At 48.4% G+C, this 15,000-nt stretch overlaps 1 protein-coding gene across 2 annotated transcripts in view; it reads left to right on the forward strand.

Moving 5' to 3' along the window:
* rxraa (retinoid X receptor, alpha a) overlaps positions 1–15,000 on the forward strand; it is a 114,191-nt gene that overhangs the window by 94,691 nt on the left and 4,500 nt on the right. Inside the window, exons 7-9 of one of the 2 annotated variants that reach the window (XM_048258426.1) lie at positions 2,659–2,843; positions 11,223–11,352; positions 13,301–13,433. In XM_048258426.1, coding sequence (XP_048114383.1) covers positions 2,659–2,843; positions 11,223–11,352; positions 13,301–13,433 — 448 coding nt within the window. The remainder of the gene's footprint in view (positions 1–2,658; positions 2,844–11,222; positions 11,353–13,300; positions 13,434–15,000) is intronic. The other variant, XM_048258427.1, reaches the window with a different exon arrangement.

Raw genomic sequence — 15,000 nt, forward strand, 5'->3', positions numbered from 1 at the left:
GAAAAAAAGCGAGAGAACGCATTCTTAAGCCATACCGCAGGAGAGCGAGACATTAGCACTTTTAGCACCCCTGTGACGCTTCCTCGAAAGAGCGATCCCAGCGAATGCACTCTCCACTCTCTCGCGCCAGTGAAGCGACGGCGGCAGCATTGGTGTGGTGGCAGCGGCGGCTCTGAAATATTGATCGGCTAGATTATTTTTAGGCTGGTTGGCTCACCCAGCACAAGCCTAAGGGAGGGCGAATGTGTCATGCTGTCTGGCAGGTCCCAGGAGGTAAACCCCCGTCCTGATGTTCCTCAAAGGTTGCGCCCCCATTAATGGATCTCAGCCAACACCGAGCCAACGCTGGGCCAATACTGGTCCGGATGTGAGGCAGATCTGGCACAGTGTCAGCTCTGTGTCAGCAGTGGCAGGACTGGAATGCATCAAATCCCTAGATCCATCTTCAGCAGCGGGACACAGTGGCTCAGTCCAAGGGTTTTGTTTCAGCAGGGCAAATGACAACCACTAAGATGTTGATAGTGACGCAATCAACCATTAACTCTACTCATTAAGAGTCAGTCGCAGAAGAGAAAGGCTGCAAGAAGGCAATGCTAAGAGGCAAGAGAGATAGAGAGAGAGAGAGGGAGAGGATGCAAGACAAGCAAATCTGGAGTAGGAAGGGAACCCTAGTCTCTCTCTCTCTTTCTGTCTCTCTCTCCTGACCTGTGAGTGGCCCCGGCCCCGACACCCCCCACACACCTCACACACACACACACACACACCCTCCCTCTGTATTTATACCAGTGGGGAATCAGGCTGCATTTGAGGATATTATCATTTACTGGCTTTCACCTCATCCAGCAGCTCATAAGCCCCCCTGTACCCTGCGGCTGAGGGGGAGGCTAGGCTAGGGGTAGCGCTAGGCCAATGTGGGCTACGGAGGGGCTGGGAGTGGGGGTGGTCAGGGGGGAGAGGGGCTGGGGGCTCACGTTGTGGGGGTACAGTCAGTGCTGTTTTAGGCCTGGAGCGCTGAGTGATTCTACAGGAAGGGAAGAAAAAAAAAGACAAGAAAAAAAAGAGAGAGAGAAGGAGGAGGAGGAGGAGGGGAAAAAAACGGGATTAAATGAATTTATGCTCGGCGGGCCGCGCCGGGGAGAGGCAGCCGTAACGTGATTTCCGAGCCCCTCACCTCTGCCTGACTCGGGGCTGAAGTATGCTACCCTCAAGATGACCCCCAGCCACCCACCACCAGCACCGCCACCGCCACCACCACCCCCACCTCAAGCCCTCCACCCCCACCCCTAGCCCCCCACCCCGACGCCAGACAGCACTCTCACTGCTGCGCAGGGCAGCCGGGTGGGGGTCTTCAGGAAGCCCCCTTCACTCAGTGTGCAATCTCTCTCTCTCTTTCTCTCTCTCTCTCTCTCTCTCTCTCTCACACACACACACACACACACACACACACAGACACACACACACACATTCACAGATATTCAGAATGGCACAGGAACCGAGGGTGTGATTCAGCAGTGAGGAAATAGCAATAGAAGAAAGGGAGATGACGTTTTTATGTGGTGTGTGTGTGTGGGTGTATATGGGTGTGTGTCTGTGTGTGTGTGTGTTTTTGGATGTTGTGGGCCTCAGAAGCTCTGAAAAAATCCACCAGAAGCAAACAAGCCGTAACATATTCAAGATCACAGTTACATGGGATGCATTCAAACATGCTCACAAAACACACACACACACATCCGTACACAACACTGTCCATACATACATAAATGGAAGTTGCTGCATAAACAGAGCTCCCCACTGTGTTCAAACAAACACACATACACACTTTCCCTCTCTCTCTCTCTCTCTCTCTCTCTCTCTCTCTCACACACACACACAAGCACACTGTTGGGCTTTAGGTGTGGTTAGTGGCGCGTAGGTCTGAGTGTGGTCAGCTGTCGACTCAGCACATAGACCACTTCCCGTCTTTCATCCAGCAGGGGCCTCTTTTTCCACCAGGACTCCTGTACAATACCAATAACAAATCCCTCTCTCACACACACACACACACACACACACACACACACACACACACACACACACACACTTACACATCAAGACATTCCTAATCTGTACCCTTTTCACACACCACACATCACACACCACACAATTCACAAACAATATGAATCAGCCAAGCCCGCCAAGACATAACACTACAACTTAGGTTCAAACGGTCGAGCTCTAAACCGACCGGGTACACTGATCAACTCCCAAGAGCGCCACCCACAAAAAAAACAACAAAAAAAACATAAAGTATATTTCATCCTGTCTCAAGGATTAAGTGGGATTAGTTTTCGAAGGGTCTCTCAATTCAACTTGATTCAGTTCAGTTGTATGGGAGTAACACTAGTCTCAATGGAAATAGTTTGAGGCATTTTTGTTTACAGTTAAGCTTCCCCAAGAGCAAACTTATGACTAGAGCGGAAAAGTGAGGGAAAATGGAATGCCTTTCATAGCAGAAATAAATATTTCTGTCTTGACAAGTGTAGACAAAGCATTTTTGGAAAAGCAGCAGTCCTCTGAAGTCTGTTTTGGGGTTAGCAGTGGTGCCTCACAGAATGCACCCCCTTGTGGCCGTGTGTGTGCATAGCCGGCTCTGTAAGCAGCAGTAGTGACCGGAACTAGTTTTGTTACATGCAGCCGTCCAGGAGGAGCGTCAGCGGGCCAAGGACTGCAAGGAGAATGAGGTGGAGTCCACCAGCAGCGCCAACGAGGACATGCCCGTGGAGAAGATTCTGGAAGCCGAGCTGGCCGTCGAGCCCAAGACCGAGACCTACATCGAGACCAACCTCGGCATGCCCTCCAACTCGGTGAGTGTCTGACCTTGGTCATGTGACTTCATGTTACTGTAATACCAAACAGGTGCATCATTCATGTGCTACAGTGTAAGTGGCTTATGATAATAGCAATTGGTTATCTGTTTGCATAGTAAAACTCCTTGTGTCATAAGTAAGTCCCTCCTTCCATCAGTTTGAGTAAGGGATGCATGGTTTTCTTCCCCCTGACAAGAGGTATGTTGCGAGATCAGAGAGCAGGACAATCAAGAGAGATCAACAGACATCCTTTGCCTGGAGAGCCTGTGTGTGTGTGTGTGTGTGTGTGTGTGTGTGTGTGTGTGTGAGTGAGTGAGTGAGTGAGTGAGTGAGTGAGTGAGTGAGTGAGTGAGTGAGTGAGTGAGTGAGTGAGTGAGTGAGTGAGTGAGTGAGTGAGTGAGTGAGTGAGGAGGCGTGCGTGTGTGTGTTTGTACAAGACAAAGACACAGAGAGGGGCGTCATACCCCAGCCCTGTACACCTACACACTGTTCATCCCTCTGTCCCAGTCCACCCAGCTTGGCTGGCGTGTTGGTCAGTGACGTGTTCAACAGGCACACATAGGCAACATGTATAATGCAGGCCTCTTGAGGAGGTCCCCCTCCAGGACGCCACTACCTGCACAAACTTTCCAGTCTGTTCTAAAACTCTACGCTCACAGACTCAAGTTCAGACACACGCTACTGGGTTCCCTCATAAATGTATTCATGTGAGCCGTCCTCTAGCAGAGAATCTGACACCTCAGGAGAACCCACCAACTTTCACACGTACTGCCAAACAGCCAAAACGTTTTTTTTTTCCGTTGTGGTGCTTTTTGTTCTTTTGTCGCTTTTCTTTTTGGTCTTGGGGTGTTTTGTGCATTCTTAGAAGTCCTCGGTTCCACAAAGTTCCTCTCAAGGCACCTCAGGTGGTCACAGCTGAGTTCCCTTGTACTGACTAAAAAATCGAGATAAGGTTCTGCAAGTGAATGAGTGTGTGTTAAAAATGTCATTAAGTCAAAGTGGAGGTAGTGCGCTGTACTCTTGTGCAAATACGGCCTGTCACTGTGTCGTTTGCTCTCTAACTCTTTAATGACATTAAAGCTTAAATCCTGATTAAAGGTCGATGTTAAAGGATTAAAAATCATGAGAAACGGATAGCTGGTATGGGCACTTGCTCTCTGTCTGAGAGTGAGTGTGAATGAATGTGTGTGTGTGTGCATGTGACTATGTGTGTGAGAATAATGAGTTTGTGTGTGTGTGTGTGTGTGTGTGTGTGTGTGTGTGTGTGTGTGTGTGTGTGTGTGTGTGTGTGTGCTTGCGTGTTCGGGGCCCTCTTGGCTGCCTGTCAAAAGCATTGACTCTCTCTCATCTCTCCCTCTCCCCCTGTCTAACCACCACCCCCACCCAGCCCCACCCCCACCCCCTGGTCAGGGCCGCTTTGGGAACAAGTGCCCCGTGTGATAATTAATCCAGTGCCAGTGGCAGGCTGATGGCGGGCAAGCTGGTGATGGGCTTGGGCCGAGGGGTTGAGAGGGAGAGGGAGGGGGGGGAAGGGAGGGCAAGAGAGGTGGTGTGTGGGGTGGGGTAACAGGGGGTTGGTGCTTGAGTGAGAGCAAACGGCTGGGCCCTGGCTGAATGGGCCGTGTTTATCTCATGCTGACCTAGAACAGGAGTTAAACAGCCGTTAGTAACACGCCGCCGCGCACACAACCACAGGACTCCCTCCTCCCTCCTGACAGAGAGAACAGGGCGGAGGAGGAGGAGGAGGGCAAAGGAGGAGGAGGAGGGGGAAAAAGACACGCTCTCGTTTTTCGACCCTCTTGTCACGCTCGTTGGACCTGCTTTCTCATCCTTGCCTGTCTCGTGTTCTCTCGTTTATCTCCCTCTCTCTCCCTCCCTCTCTCTCTCTCTTTCATTCTCTCACTCTCTCATTTTCTCCATGTGTCTGCGTTCACTCAGTTCGTGTCTCGGCCCTTGTTGTTGCTGCTTGTTTGTCTGGCTCCCGGCTCTCTCTCTGTTTCGCTCGCTCCATCATGCTCTCCCCTTGTTTGTGTAACAGACTGATTCTGCCTGAGAAACAATCTGAGTACAAGCTGTTTTAATTGGAAAGGGCCTCAGTTCAGCTCACGGTCTCCGCTCTCATCCACCATAGTCTACAGTCACCCTGATTTGTGTGTGTGTGTGTGTGTGTGTGTGTGTGTGTGTGTGTGTGTGTGTGTGTGTGTGTGTGTGTCGTGTGTGTGTGTGTGTGTGTGTGTGTTGTGGGGCTGGGGTGAGGGGATGTCATTGTGTTTTTCTGTTCTTTTTAGAGAGGAAGAACGATGAATAAAGGGGCCAAACAGGGTTCCAATCTCTGTCTTTGACTTGCGATGAGAACCAAAACACTGTAGCTTCTTTGTCGCTGCACGCCATAACCCGTGTGGTTTTGAGATTTTTTGGGGAGGTGGGCGTGTGTGTGTGTGTGTGTGGGGGGTCAGTTAACATGAAAAATTCAGCCGTCGCCGGGCTGCTCTCGGCGAGTGATCAAAATTTCATGGGACAGCAGCGCACACGGGTGCAGTGTTTCCGCGAGAGCCACGACGACCACCGGGATCCGCAAAACAAACAGTGCGTGCAGCAGAGATGAAAAACCAACCTCATTCAACGCCGCCAACAACCAACAACCCCAATCCACCCCATCACCCATTAATCCTACCCAAAGCATTTCTTTCTTGCCTCTCCCCTCTCTCTCTCTCCCATCACCTCTCTCTCCTAACAACATCTCTTTACCCTCTCTCTTTCTCTCTGGCTCTCTTTTCTGTGTTTCTGTGTGTGAGAACTTTCTCTCCCTTTCTCGCTAATCAGTCTTCTTATCTGCCAAGGCTCCTCTCTGTCCTCAGCTAGGCTCCACTCAGGCCACACACAGCTATAGCAGCTATAGTACCACCACACTCAGAATTTTGTCTTCACTCGCCACTCTCTCTCTCTCTCTCTCTCTCTTCTCTCTCTCTCTCTCTCTCAATTCAATTCAATTTCAATTCAACGAGCTTTATTGCCATGACTGTGCATTGTACAATGTTACCAAAAGCATTAACATTTAAAATCCCTCTCTCTATCTCTCTCTCTTTCGCTCTCTCTCTCCCAAACTAAAGATGAGTGCTATGTTTAGTTTCTCCTCTGGAACTGACATTGCGGTTGTGCTACTGTAAGCACAAGCGGATGACTGTGTGACGGCTGGCTGGCTGACAGACCGTTAGCGTCTGATGCTAGCCTCTGTAGTTGGAGGCTGAGTGGAGAGAAAAGCAGGTCAGGCTCTGGAACAATCGCTAACCAGTCCCATGCATCATTCATGGCCGGCATGTTTGACAAGAACTCTGGGAGTTGTATTCTTGAGAGAGAAGGGAAGTGGGATGTTTTTTTTTTTTGGAAGGGGCCTGCGTCTTACTCTCACGATCTACTCTAGCGCAGGCCCCCCTCAGTTTTCCCTGTGTTTTGCCGTCTTTGTGAATTAATGACGTGTCTGTTTGTTTGTGTGGTTAAGGAAAAGGGAAAACATGGCCACTGGTCCCTTTCTGCTTCCTGATTCGCATACAACACACACACACACACACACACACATACACACACCACCATCTATCCAGATTAGGTGTGGAAATATTCATAAGGTGTGCAGATGCGTAGACGTGTTTCTCTCGCCTTTTCCCTGAGAAAGAAAGAGTGAAGAGGGAAAAAGGAAAGGTGGGGTAGAAAATAACAAACTGCCTCCGTCAGATGTGGAAAAGTAGCGGTTGTGGGCCTGCCCGCCTGCCCGCCTGCCTGGCATGGCTAGCTGCTTGGTATTGCAGGCGCATGTGTTTTGATCCTCCCCCGCGTCTGCGCCCGTCGGCTTTGAAACGGGGGCGCTTAGGCCCCTGTGAAGTCGAGAGGAGCGAGATGAGATTTGCCCCCGTCTCGTGGGGGAAGGAGTCGGTCTTGGCAGACTTTTCTTTTTATATCATCTGGATCATCCAGGATTTTCACCACCCTTGTGTCTGCTGGGTGGGAGGGGAGGTGTGGAAAGTGTGGAGGGTGTTTTTTTGGGGAGGGAGGGAGGGAGGGAGTGAAAGTAAAGTTTGGAGAAAAGAAAATGAAAAAAAAGAAAGCCTCCGTGTTCGGGTGGAGTTATTTTGGTGTGGGCTCACAGGCGGAGGAGAGCTTCAAAAGCTCGAGGACGGAGCGGGCTCGTTCGCGCACGGAAAACAAATCCCCCTGTCGCCGGCGCGTTCCGTTTCGCCACGTTCCCCCGTATCCTCTGATCCCTTTCTTTATCGGAAGTGAGCCGGTCCCAGCGCACCACGTCCCAGCTCTCTCGTCTCTCACTCCCCATCGTAGACTGTTCCCAGATCTGTGACAGAACCACACACATGCTGCCCTTCCACCCTTTCTCTGTGACGTGAGATTCTCTTTGATGGACACGTCTCTCATCCAATCTGAGATACTTGTGACTGTGACTAATGTGACTAATCTCTAAACAGAGAAACTAGATGTTCACTTGTATCGTACCTCAACCCCTGGGCTCCTCCCTGACACGATGATTGTGGTGGACATGTCCCAAGACCACCCCTTCTGTCATGAGACATGAGAAGACATCTCTAACGAATCTCTAAACAGGAAACTGGAAGGACCTCTTGTCCCCCACTTCTTCCTCCGGTCTGTTATAGAAGTGTCCTTGAACGAGACACAGAACCTGGAAATGCTTTCAGTGAGCAGGTGTGAGAGCGCTGGTGAGTCTACCTGGGCTGTGCAGTCAGGTTAGAGGCAGGCATGGCTCGTCAAGTGTCCCGGAGTGGGCAGAGAAGTGCCCGGCTCCATATATGTATATATACTTACTCTTTCTTTTAACTCCCATCCAGTTATTCATGGAGTGTCTCTCTCTCTCTTTCTCTCCTCTCTTCTCTCTCTCTCTCTCCTTCCCGCTCACTTTCTTTCCTCTCTGATCTCTCTCCCTCTTTCTCATTCTCTCCCTCTCCTCTCTCTGTGGTCGTTGACTTTCTTTCATCTTTTGAAAAAGAAAAAAACGTTACATCTTCCTCCTATTCGCCCCTTTTTGCTCTTCTCCTCTTCTCAGCTCATTGCGGCAGCGCGCATCATCACCATTCGTTTCTCATTCCCCTCATTTGCCTCTCTCTCTCTTTCCCTCTCCCTTCCTCTCTCTCTCTCTCACTTTCCCTCTCCCTTCCTCTCTCTCTCTCTCTCTCTCTCTTTCTCTCTCCCTTTCCTCTCTCTCTCTCTCTCTCTCTCTCTCTCTTTCTCTGTCCCTTCCTCTCTCTCTCTCTCTCTTTCTCTCTTTTTCCATCTCCCTTCCTCTCTCTCTCTCTCTCTCTCTCTCTCTCTCTCTTTCTCTCTCCCTTCCTCTCTTTCTCTCTCTCTCTCTCCCCATCTCTTTGATGATCTCCGCATAGTCCTGAATAGTGATGAGCGGCTTGGGCAGGAAAAGGCTGAACCACAGGCTTCCCATTCCAGCGCCCCCATCCCCCCTCCTCTCCTTCTCTCTCCTCCATCACCTCTGGCTCACTGTCTTAGATGGACTCCCACCAAAGGCTTAAATGGGGCCTTTTGAGGGAGCATGAAAGAGGGAGACAAACAGATTGGTTTCGTATGGTTTGCTAACAAAAAATGATGTTCGGAGCTTGACACACAGCGTGAGAGCACAAGATCTGAACACAGACTCTCTCTCTCTCTCTCTTTCTCCCTGTCTCTCTCCCACTCTCTCTCTCTGTCTCTCATCAGGGCTGTCATTTTCTTTCTATACCTCTGTCACTGTCTCTCTCCCTCATTCTTCCTGCCACCCTCTCTGCCTGTTCGTTCCTTCTGCGTCATGTCTACTTCATGTGGTTGACTGACGATAGCATTTACGCTAACATTTGGATGAATTGTCATTGTTCCAAGTCAAATCTAAGTTCAACTTTTACTCTTTGTCCCTCAAACTGCTGTTGAGTGCTCTGCACACCACAGCACTGCAAACAGTGCAAGTTTATTTAATATTTGTATGTCAGTCATTGGCTTGCCTGAATGACAAATTACCCTCTCCTGAGTCAGTGTGTATGTGTGCTCTCTCAAACAATAGCAGACTCTGGCCAACTTGGGCTATTGTGTCTACCGCTACTGGAAGTTCAGTGGAAAAAATATGTCTCCACCATCTCATATGAAAGCATGTGTTGAAGGTGAGGGGTCTCTGAGGTGGTGGGGCTGGAACTCATGTCAAAGGCCTCTTGTGTCCCTCTGGGCTTCCAGTAGGAAGAGTTGGCACTGTAAGCTCATTGCTCACGCTCACTGCCTTGCTGTAGGCACTTCCTGTTTCACCCTGTGATGGAGGGGTTGTTTGTTTTGCCTCTCCTCTCTCCTGTGCTGCCTGGGTGGGGGCAATTACTCAATTGGAGTTCAAGTGCGTGTGTGTGTGAGAGAGAGAGTTCTACAGAACACAAGGTCAACTAAAATCTGTGCAAGGCCAACTGAAATCACTTGTACACACACACACACACACAGGCGCGGATCAATGCATAGGCTAGATATGGCTGCAGCCTAGGGGCCCCACACGTTCCAGCCTGCCAGGGGGCCCCTCCATTGGCCATAAAAAATAAAATAATTCATTCAAATTTACATAAGAGAATAAAACTTAAACTTCATTGGCCCAAAATGAATATTGAAAGTAGCAAGGCGCTGATTGGGTAAATATGCGGAGTTCACGGTCAAATTAGGTTTTAAAAATATGAGTCATTCATACAGTAGGCCTAGGCTACAGTTCTGTTAAACACCTTTAGAAAATGTCAGAAAGAAGATATGAGAGCGGGGCTCAAAAGCGAAAGGCTCTAGTGTAAGATCTAAAGAACAGCGAGACCAACATATCCTGCAAAAAAAAGGCTGCTGTCCTGTTTGAGTAGCCTAAACCACATGAGAAAAACATAGAGAACTGTCATGCGAGGGATGCTAACAATGCCACATAATCGCAATATCGTCTTATTCTGAACAAAGTCAATAGTCGGAACATTAATGTCTATGTAAACGTAGTGTCACGGTTGATGGTGAGAACGTTAAAATTCTGAGAACACTAGCCATATGCCAATGACAGCGACAATGTTCATGCACCACTTTCAGCTCGGAAGAGCACCACGACTTTGCCACGCTAGCAGCCACGCTGGTAGGAATATATTGGCTAGTTCATAACTGGCATTAGGCTATTGCATTTGTCGTCAATTAACTGTGCTGGTGTAGCAAATAGTAGGCTATGGTTTTTGTTTTGTGTTGGTTGTTGCTGTAAGGAAGTGTCAGCAAGGATGTCTTATCTGTGAGTATGTTGCTGCATTTTAAGGATGCTGCCTGATGTGAGTAGGTCAGTTGTTGCTGTAAGGACGTTGTCTTATGTGCGAGTTGGTGGTTCAATTGCTGCTCTGTAAGGACGCTGCTGGTGTGAGTAGGCCTGTTTGGTGTTCAGCTGTTGCTGTACCAACGTTGCAGTGATGATGTATGTGTAGGCCTACCTGGTAGTTCAATTTTATGTTGCCTTGGAGGGGGGCCCCACAGAAAGTGTAGCCTAGGGGCCCATGACCACCTTAATCCGCCCCTGCACACACACACACACATTCAAAAATGCACCACAGGATCCAGTCAAAATAGTTAATCACAGACAATAGGAAAATAAAGATGTGTTTGTGGAACACAGAAGCACCTGACAGACACTCACAGAGGAGACTCTTGCGCACGTACACAGACACACACACCCACACACACAGAGAGAGACACACAGAGACCGAGAGAGAGAGACACACACACACACACACACACACACACACACACACACAGAGAGAAACACACAGAGACCGAGAGAGAGAGAGACACACACACACACACACACACACACACACACACACACACACATGTATGCACACACCTGACAGATACAGTCACAGAGGAGATTCACAGAGCTGTCACACACTCAGTCAGGGGTGAGGGAGTACTGGAGTGTTGGAGTGCTCTGTCTTTCCTTACGCCAACGTTCCGCCTCAGTACCCAGCTCCAGCTGCGCCTGCACTCTGACATGGGTGTGTATGTGTGTGTGTGTGTGTGTGTGTGTGTGTGTGTGTGTGTGTGTGTGTGAGTGTGTCAGAACATAGTTCACTTCTGATATAGAGGGAAAAGAAAAGTGGAAAATCATGAGGAATCATACAATACATTTAGTGTGGCACTAGAAATCGAAATATCTGAATAATATGCCACTCAGCTCCCCACTATGTGTTTGGATGATTTAGTTATGCAAATGGTTCTCATGAAGATTGTACTGATGTTCGTAATGATCACTGTGATGTTTTAACACTTGACTGGCCTTTGAAGTCTCCACTTTGTACTCGCCCGACTGACAGTCTGTCCTCTCCCCTCGGCCAGCCCAACGACCCCGTCACCAACATCTGCCAGGCGGCAGACAAGCAGCTGTTCACCCTGGTGGAGTGGGCCAAAAGGATCCCCCACTTCTCCGAGCTGCCGCTCGACGACCAGGTCATCCTGCTGAGAGCAGGTGGGTGCTTGTCCCTTCCATCTGTCGGCCTGTCTGTCAGTGCTTGTCAGTCACTGTATGTTTGTGTTTGTGTTTTTGTTTTTGTTTGTGATTATGACTGTGTTTTGAGTTTGTGATTATGATTGTCTGTGTGTGTGTGTGTGTGTGTGTGTGTGTGTGTGTGTGTATGCGTGTGTGTGTATGCGTGTGTGTGTGTGTGTGTGTGTGTGTGTGTGTGTATTTGTGTATGTTTGTGTTTTGTATTGTGTCTGTATGTTTGTTTCTCTGGGTATTGAATCGTCTGTTGTATAGTGTGTGGACATGTTTGTGTGACATGTTCGTCTTTATTAGAGAGGGTTTTTTTTTAAAAAAAAAGCCATTAAAGGCCCCAGCTGTGGCACAACTGGCTGAGGCACCTGCACCGTACGCCGGCGACCCGGGTTTGATTCCCGCCCTGTGGTCCTTTCCGGATCCCACCCCGACTCTCTCTCCCATTCACTTCCTGTCATTCTCCACTGTCCTGTCGCATTAAAGGCATAAAAGCCCCCAAAAATATATAAAACAAATAAAATGTTAAAAAAGCCATTAAAGTCTTCATCACCCTCATGGACTGTTTGGTAGTAAGAGGAAGCTTCTTTAAATAGTCCACAGTTCTGAAAATTGGAATCTGGATAAACATAGTTGTTAAATCTCTGTGGTTGTTTCCATGTAGTGCAATAATACACCAGGACTCTTAGCAAACACAGCCTGCGTCACAGGAGTCCATTTGCTCCACTGGTAAACAGGTACCTGCTAATGGAGGAGAGTGAAAAGGTTCCGCTGAAAGCATTTTGTTGGAGATGGAAAGAGAGAGAGAGAATGAGAGAGGGAAATTGAAAGAGGGAATGAGAGAAGGAGAAGGACTCCTCCAAGGCTCCGGAGCTTTCTATAAATAACCTGTGGAGTTGTGCTGTCTCACAGATGAAAGCGGGTGCCTCAGCCTCTCCTACCCAGCAGTCCTCTTGGGAGTGCAGGGGTGTGGGGTGGGGGGATGGAGGTGTTGAAGGAGAGGAGGACAGTTGTGGGGTGGGGGCGGGGGGGTAGGTTAGTTGCTAGGCAGATCAGTTAAAGGAGCCTTGTCACTCATACTAACTACAAAAAAATAAAGCACTTCCAATATCCACTGAGGTTTAGCAATCTATGAATTGTGCTTTATTACAAGTAACAAAAAGAACTAAACTCTGTCTGGAGTAATATTAACAAGTATGGATTTTCAAATGTTGTTCTTGATGAGCATCCAATGTAGTGTAGGGCATGTAGTCAACTGACAAAAAATGTCAAAACACTCATGCCCTCTGCCTGGAAGTGTGTGAATTTGTTCTCTTGCTGCTGTGCAGTACACTTCACTAAACTCTCCACTACTGGTGCATTCGGTTCACCTGTGCCCCATTCGGGCAACATGAGGGATCAATTTGCCCTCCTACCCCTGTTTGGGGAATGCTCCCAGCTTTACGGCAGAGCTTATCAGAAAGAGAGAGAGCGGAGCGATAAAGAGTGTGTTTCCTATTGGGCACTGACCCAGATCAGAGCTGAGCTTGGACACTCCAGCTATACTGGATACTGCTGGAGATAGCATCAAACCCTGCACTGCTGCCAAATACCTTCAAAATTACCTGTGCTAAATGCCTAGCTTAGGGCTGTCTTTTAGAGTGGATATATTGACGTATGAGTTCTTGTGGGTGTGGATGTAAGTAGGCCTATGAATTCAGTTTGTGCTTGTATGCTAATGGATTATAGGTAGTTTGTCTGTGCTTTATGTACAAACATACTGTTCATGTATGTAAAATATGTATATCTGTAGCTTGTGTTTGTGTTGCCAGGAGGTTATGTATGTGTGAATTTACATGCTTGACTTACACATGTTTTTTGGTGTGTGTGTGTGTGTGTGTGTGTGTGTGTGTGTGTGTGTGTGTGTGTGTGTACTTGGCAGGCTGGAATGAGCTCCTTATTGCCTCCTTCTCGCACCGCTCCATCGCGGTGAAGGACGGCATCCTGCTGGCCACGGGTCTCCATGTGCACCGCAACAGCGCCCACAGCGCCGGGGTGGGTGCCATCTTTGACAGGTCTGTCACCTCTCACCTCTGACCTTTCAACCCACACACCCCTGGACATTCCACACACCTGAAGTGCTTTCAGAAAGAGGTCAACAGCTGTGAGGGATCAAAGTGACACAAGTTAAGATGGAGTAACATATTGTAAGTTAGGGGGTAAAGGTGTTACATAACGGTATTGCAGTCCATCGAGTGACTTTCAAAAAGTTGCTCACTTTGAGAGTATGTAGCGCTAGGTGCTGCTGCTGACTGAGTGTGTGTGCTTAATCACGTTAGATTACTGTCTGAGAAATGGTGCTGCAGAGAGGAGTGGTAGCTTCACAATTTCCCCCTCTTTTTTCATCCCTCTCTCATTTTTGATGATGCAAGTCGCGTGTCCGAATTTGCTCTGTGGGGGGAAATGTCTGGTCATCTGAATGTTCATGACAGAACTGAACGGAGCACCTTGACATTTCTGCCTCAAGGGAGGATACAGAATGGACAGAGCAAAGGGTAGGAAAGAGAGAGATATATAGGGAGCGTTGACAGAGAGAGAAAGATAGAAAGAGAGTGAGGAGAAGACAGACCAAGGCAAAGAGCTGCATGAGTGTTATTGATTACCTCCAATATAGCCATGAAATATGCACATGAAGGTGAGGTGACCGGTCAGATGACCACAAAGGGCCGCTGGGACAGCCAACGCTCAAAGGAAATCCATTTATGTGTCATCTCTGATGACATCACGGCCTGGCAAGTCCTCTGCAGTGACCTGCCCAAGCTTTAAGGTGGAAGACCTGGAAAAAATGACATAGCCCTCTCATCAATCAGCCTAAGCTTTATATGATGTCATATTGTGGGGTCAAGGGGGTTGTCGCTCCCCATTTCTCTCGCGGTCAACACATTAAAGCAACACCAAAGAGTTTTTTGTACCTGAAAATAATGTTTCCAAAATCGTTTCAGTGGTTCATCATCAACTTGTAACAGGGTGAATAGCACTTCTGCATTCGCTTTGCGGCCCTCTATCGGCTATAACCGCACTATGTAAGTTTGCCAGATCGGGTATCGGATCTGTAGTTCGATGGAATGAGACATAAGAAACTACAAATTTGACTTGCATCTGATGTCGCAATACATCGTACTTTCATAAATCGTGCAACATATTCTACCTTGTCTGTGGACATCGTTATTTGCAAAGCCGGTGCTGGATAAACAAATAGCGTGCGTGCGACAGAGGGAAAGTTGTTTGGTGTTGCTTTAAGTCTCACAGTTATGTGTCGAATGCGATAATTTGTGATGTTCTGACGGTTTATGCTCTTCTAATCCCGATGGTCCAGTTAGCTATGCGTGAGCCTATGGCATGCTACAGTGGAGTAAACAAAGAACAGCACTTTTGTGCCAAGCTGAATCAATAGCAGGATCCTTTCTAGCTACAATGGAGCTATCCATTTTTTGGTCATCTTGCAAAGCACATCCAGAGTACAGTCAGCCGCACAGTCAAGTGAAACAATGTGGGGTGGACCAGTGGGGTCAGTCAGTGAAGAAGCCCTAAGACTGGCTAGTGTGAGGTTTTACTGAATTAAAGAACTCTTTCTATCTTGTA

Source organism: Alosa alosa, chromosome 12, assembly GCF_017589495.1.
Source record: "Alosa alosa isolate M-15738 ecotype Scorff River chromosome 12, AALO_Geno_1.1, whole genome shotgun sequence".
NCBI lineage: Eukaryota > Metazoa > Chordata > Actinopteri > Clupeiformes > Clupeidae > Alosa > Alosa alosa.